The 5,742-nt window shown below is 39.2% G+C and overlaps 1 protein-coding gene across 1 annotated transcript; it reads right to left on the bottom strand.

Moving 5' to 3' along the window:
* Positions 1-295: 295 nt before the first annotated feature.
* On the bottom strand, positions 296-5,361 carry bmp10 (bone morphogenetic protein 10). The gene is made up of 2 exons (XM_073067612.1): positions 4,929-5,361; positions 296-2,068 (listed from the first exon to the last, which is right to left on the bottom strand). The coding sequence occupies exons 1-2, from the start codon at positions 5,260-5,262 to the stop codon at positions 1,116-1,118; spliced, it is 1,287 nt and encodes a 428-aa protein (XP_072923713.1). The 5' UTR covers positions 5,263-5,361; the 3' UTR covers positions 296-1,115.
* Between the last annotated feature and the right edge of the window lie 381 nt (positions 5,362-5,742).

Below are 5,742 nucleotides of genomic sequence, written 5' to 3' on the forward strand. Positions count from 1 at the left end.
TAGCATTTTTCAATTTAATTCAAGTTTCTATTATCTATTTTACAATAGCTCTGTAAAAATGGAAGTTATTCTTTGATACTCATTAAACACAAGAAAGTCTGCAGATGCTGGAAATTCAAAGCACCACACAAAAAATGCTAGAGGAACTCATCAGGTCAGGCAGCATCAATGGAAGTTTAATAGACAGTCGCCATTTCATGTGAGACCCTTCTTCAGGACTAGAGAAGAGACTCAGCCTGAGGGCATCTGTTTATTCATTTCCATAGATGCTGCCTGACCTGCTGACTTCCTCCAGCATTTTCTGTATGTTGCTTTAATACTTCATGTTAGTTCTTTAGAGTGTCAAGCTGTGAATATTACTATTGGATATTTACAGCTTAAAAGATGAAAAGAGTCCTGAAAGTTGTGAATTCAAGTGTGAAAGTGCAGCATTTCAGCAGCATGCATTACAGTTCCACTGATATCCTGCTGCAGTCAATGGTTGATTACTGCTACAGCTTCACATTCCTCCAAATGAATATGGTCTCTAGGCATTTGTAACACAGCAGAGTAACTTGCTTTATCCTTCATTATACCTAGAAACTGAAACAACATCAAAACAGTAATATATTTAGGAACAGTAGTGTGATTGCCAAAAAATAGATGGGTGAAACAATGTGATAACTTCCAAAAAAAAGCTGTTATAATACAGAATTATGTTAAAATTTAATTAACCAGGACATTTCAGAATTTATTTAATAAAGAAATCTTCACGTGGGTTGAAAAAATATGTTGATACTTGGATGTTGAAACTCCAATGTGGAGCATGGGCAATGAGTCAAGCAGCCTTGTTCAATGGTCCATTAGTTATATTATTAACTGATTCAGCAGTAGTGTTTGTAACATTCTCTATACTTCTCTGGAGAATGTTCTCAGTGGAGATAGCTTCTGCGACCTTATAAACACTTTTTTTTAAAAGTTCAGTAACAACACTCTTTATAAATCTAGAACTCATCTGTACATCCTTAAATAAACTTCTTAAATAGGTAGCTCAAGATGTACACATTTACAATCATATTCTTTAAATACTTTGAAATTGATATATATTAGAGTTATTTTCTGATCACTCTTCTGTACTATCTGCAGCCGCATTCTGCCACAACCATACCTTCGTAGTTGAACTTGTATGTGACCACACCTGCATCATCTAGATAGAGGATGGAAATGGGGTCCAATTTAGTAGGAACGCAAGAGGCTTTAGCTGCCATTTTAGGGTTGCGGAGATTCACCAGAGTCTGAACAATGGCATGCTTCGTTGGTGTGACGTGCTCAGTCAATGGGTAGTAGCAAGAGCCTTTACACTCATAAGCTTCATAACCTGTTGGGGCTATGATCCAGGAATCCCAACCGATGTCTTTAAATTCCACATAGAGGGGACTCCTTTTGCAGTAATTCCCCTTGGCATTCCTTCTGATCCTTGAAGAGGTATCATAGAGCATGTTTGACCGTCTTTGCAACAAGGCTTCTTCATTTAAGTTGGTGCCAAAATTTCCAGCCTCCAAACTCTGGAATACCACATCTTGCTCATGGTCAATCATCTGCTCTAATTCTTCAATGGCCTCTTTCATAATGCTGTTTCTGTCATCAGAGAACACAATTAGCAAAGGCACATGTTTGGTCTCTGGTTTAATGTCAATATCAAGATCTCCATCTTCATGCTTTTCTTCTTCCATGTTTTCAATATGCACTTCAAGTCTGTGGGTGGTCTTCTCAGATTTTGACCATCTCAAGATAGCTTCTGTCACATCAAAGGTCTCCCATCCACTGTCTCTGCCATAAATTTGTCTTGTTGCTAATTGTAGCTTGCCTTGTCTTGGATGTTCTTCTTCGGTATCTCCTTCAACTTCTCTCTCACCTACTTCATAGATGGTAACTATCCTGTCCACTCCTTCATACATCCTTCTGTCTCGATCTACCAAGGTATACAACCGTAGTTCAGCCATGGTGATTTCTTCATGACGAGGTACAGACATATTGAAAAGGAGAGAGTGGATCCTCACACCATCAGTTTGGTTAGAGTCTGAAGTGTCTGGAAAACATGAATAGTTTACCAACAGATGAACTACACAGTGTAAAGTTGCAATCAGAACTTTGAATATTGGAAACTAAGTTTCAAGTTGCAGAATAATCTCTAGTGGCCATGTGGTTATGGAGATTGGTATTGGATCTGGAAAGGACTTTGGTCATGTTCCAGATAGGTCCTTAAATTTAAGACTATCAAGGTTAGATTCATTCAGTAAATGAATCAGCAAATTATATGTAGAATAGTATCTGATACAAATTCAGTGATGAATTGTAGAGTGATCACCAAACTATACACTGTAGTGTGGTTTTGCACATATAGATGAAGAAGAAGAAGGGGAATTTGTAGATGGCACAGTGGCACAGCTATTGGAGCTCTTTCTTCACTGCTCCATTGACCTCATGGGTTTCATCTAAGTGCTCTGCTTTCCTCTTGAATTCCAAAGATGGGCTGTTAGGTTAATTGCCTGCTATATATTGCCATTGAAGTAACTGGAAAAACAGCCATGTAAGAGAATGGGTTACAGGGAAGTAAGTAGGGGTAGGAATGCTATAGAGTATCAGGTAGACTGATAGACAAAATGATCTCTTATTTAGTCAAAAATGTAATACTTTGAAAAAATATTAAAAGAGAGTAAGGCAATTAAAATTATATGAGGTTCAGACAGGATAAGCAGAAAGGACCTTTGTACCTAGGGTACTAAGTAGGAGACATGGATTTAAGTTAATTGATTTGAAGATTAGAGAAAAAATGGGAAATTATTTTTCACTCAATCAGTAATGTTAGTCTGGAACTTTGTGTCTAAAAGGGCGAGAGAGGCAAAAGCTCCTTATCACTTATAAAAAGTGCCTGGACGAACACTTGAAGAGCCATTACCTGCAAGACCATCCATTCCTTAAGAACAAGGAAACAATGTTAATTCTCTCTTGCTGGTATGGAAATAGTGGGCAGGAATGGGTACCTTTAGTGCCAAGTAGTTCTAAATAGCATAATTCCACAAGGAAGTAAAGGAGTCTTTAATTCAAGGATCCTTTTGTAAGGTCATTGGACAAATGGCATGATGTTTTGAGAAAAATCATTTTATCCGTAACCTACAGTCAGAGGTAATTGTTATAAATCACACATACTTTTGAATCATAGGAATTTCAGATTGTTGTAGATTATTTTTTGTTTGAAATACCTATAAAAAGGGTTGGTCCTGACTTATTAAGTGAGCTGTATGAATGTAAAGTTGTGGAAACATTCTCATTGCAGAGAATGTTTCGGCAGTTGGGGTGAAAACACTTGGATTTCAGTGCTTTTATTAGGGAAATAAAGTCGGCTTCAAATAGGAAGGTCTCTTAAGCTATCCTTGTAGGGTTAGCAGCATATCCTTAGTCCTGCCATGCATTGAATGTCAACTTGAATATGTAGAATTTCTGAAGTATGATGATAGGCATTGGACTAGCGGTGGGGCACTGTAATGATTTAGCATACCTATACGACTGGTTACGTGGATGGATTCAGAATGACAAGGAAAACGCACATTTTCATTCTGCTTTCAAATTATAGAGTGTCGCATAATTTGGATATTGCATCAACTGCAGTCGTGTTGGCAACAATCCCTTCCTATTTCCTGTTTCATTTCCCCCTCTGTCTCCAATATTTTCTTCATGAGTCGCACAAAGCCAACATTGACTAGACAAAAATATCAGTGGTAATGTTACTCAGTGCAGTAAACACGGAAAAGCATGCGCCAGGACGCTGGCAGAACTGGTGAGACTAACGATGAAAGTGAGACAGTCCCTGTAATCTTTCATCTTCCAAACTATTTTTTTTTTAAAAGAGAAGGTACCGCGGATTCTGCAAGGAAACCTTGTCTCACGTGACTAAAGAAGTCGATAAAACGAATCCAGAAAATTGTGTGGATTTGTGCACTGTGACTTCTTCCCAGCCTGGCTGGAATGGGAGGGAATTTCCTCCTGGAAACGCCAATATTTGCGTTAGCAAGGTAAGACAATTCCATTCGTGAGTGTGCTGCTCACAAACAAAAAATTGAGGTATCTTCAATTCCTACGTGCTGGATCTACTAACTGTTGCGTTTATAACCACTGCTGTTTCTGTACAAACAACATTTCTTTGTAGTTTATGATTGTTTAATTGGTTATGTACTTAAAAGTCGGAAGCGAAAGAGGCGAAAGTAAGTCAAAGTATCATAATATTCCTGACAACGGTGAAACAGCGTTTTCGATTTTGTAGTGCAAGGCGAACTTCGGATATTATTGTCAGAAGTTCATATATCAGTAAATAATCTGCCCCCCCCCCCCCATTCTTGTACTTATTTGGGAGGTCGCAGGAGGATAGAATTCTGTAGATTTGACACTTGAGCATCGCTTGCACTTCGCGGCATTCTGTGTTTTGCTTTGCAGAATGGAATTAGAACTTCTCAGAACTAAACGTAGGCGACAGACAGTATGAACCACCTTTTAAATACGAAATTCCCCTTTTCTAGTTTGCTGCACACGCACTCATACAACCACTCGCAAGGTTCAGATCAAGAATTCTTCTACAAGTGCAAGAATAATCTAATATTACACATGGAAAAGTCTGGGACTTAGCTGAAGGGTGCGAATTGCTGAGGTGACTAATGGGTCTTACTAATGGTTTCAGCTTCCCACTGTTACAGTATGATTTGCAAAAAATTGATTTCTGTTTGGGAAAGATCTTATCTGCTGTATAATGCGCTGTCTTTTACCAACGGTCCGATTTCGATAGCTTTTCGCGTGTTAAGCCAGATTGGTGAGAAGCAAACCTGAAGGGCTTTGGGACTCATCATACAAAATGAACTGTATTGAATTGATATCCAAACATATTCCACATTGCCTACCTTCATTCTTGAAGCTCCTCACTATATTGGAGGAGGGCATGGAGGTCCTGTCATTTGCGAACCTGTTGTAGAGTTCAATCATATACTCAGGTGGTTCCACTTTCGCTGCATCGATTGTTCGGCTTCCCGACAAATTCAGGCTTTTTAGGAACTCTCCTTTCATGCTCGCCAAAAGCGTGTTAAAATCAACGGAATCTTCTTCTTGAAAATCGTCTTCCGCCACATACCTGCTCTTGCCCTCAGTTGCGTCTGCACGGTTGTCGATGGGACTGCTGGTTGTCAAAGGTAACAGAGCACACAGACAAGCAAAAACCTGTAGTGACAGGGAATTCATTATTATAGCTTTTTTATGGCTCCTGTTCCTGACCCTAAACAATCTGGACTGTGTTTGACAGCTGCTCAAGCGTTGCTGTTTTATCCTCTGCAGAGGACCAGGCTGGTGTCATTCAAATGCAATGCTGACAATTTTTTGGAAAACCTTCCCTTATGTCTGTGGTCTCTCACTGTCCAAGGAAGCCCGCTCCCAGCAATTGGCCAATGTGATATCACATGGCATTTTTTCCCCTTATCTATCTGGTATATGCACTGTAACCAGATTCTCTTATCTCTCAATCCTTGTCCTTAATGAGCATTCTGTAAACATTCTCTCATTTGGTTCCTGGCTAATCGAGAAGATGATTTCCATGCTTTGAGGAGGCACTGCCCTCTTCGTGTGTAGAGCCTAACAATTAAATCAAAGAGACTATATTAATTTTCTGCACAGTGTTGTCTTCTAAAGTGATAATATCTGGAAACTCTTGAACTGATGGCAAAT

The sequence above is a fragment of the Hemitrygon akajei genome, chromosome 1, assembly GCF_048418815.1.
Source record: "Hemitrygon akajei chromosome 1, sHemAka1.3, whole genome shotgun sequence".
Taxonomy (NCBI): Eukaryota; Metazoa; Chordata; class Chondrichthyes; order Myliobatiformes; family Dasyatidae; genus Hemitrygon; species Hemitrygon akajei.

What these genes read in the sequence shown, in the direction of transcription:
- bmp10 (XM_073067612.1), bottom strand. Translation starts at nt 5,262, where the DNA reads ATGAATTCCCTGTCACTACAGGTTTTTGCTTGTCTGTGTGCTCTGTTA. An exon ending in GAGGAGCTTCAAGAATGAAG is followed by an intron (nt 2,069 to 4,928) that starts GTAGGCAATGTG and finishes CATGTTTTCCAG; the next exon opens with ACACTTCAGACTCTAACCAA.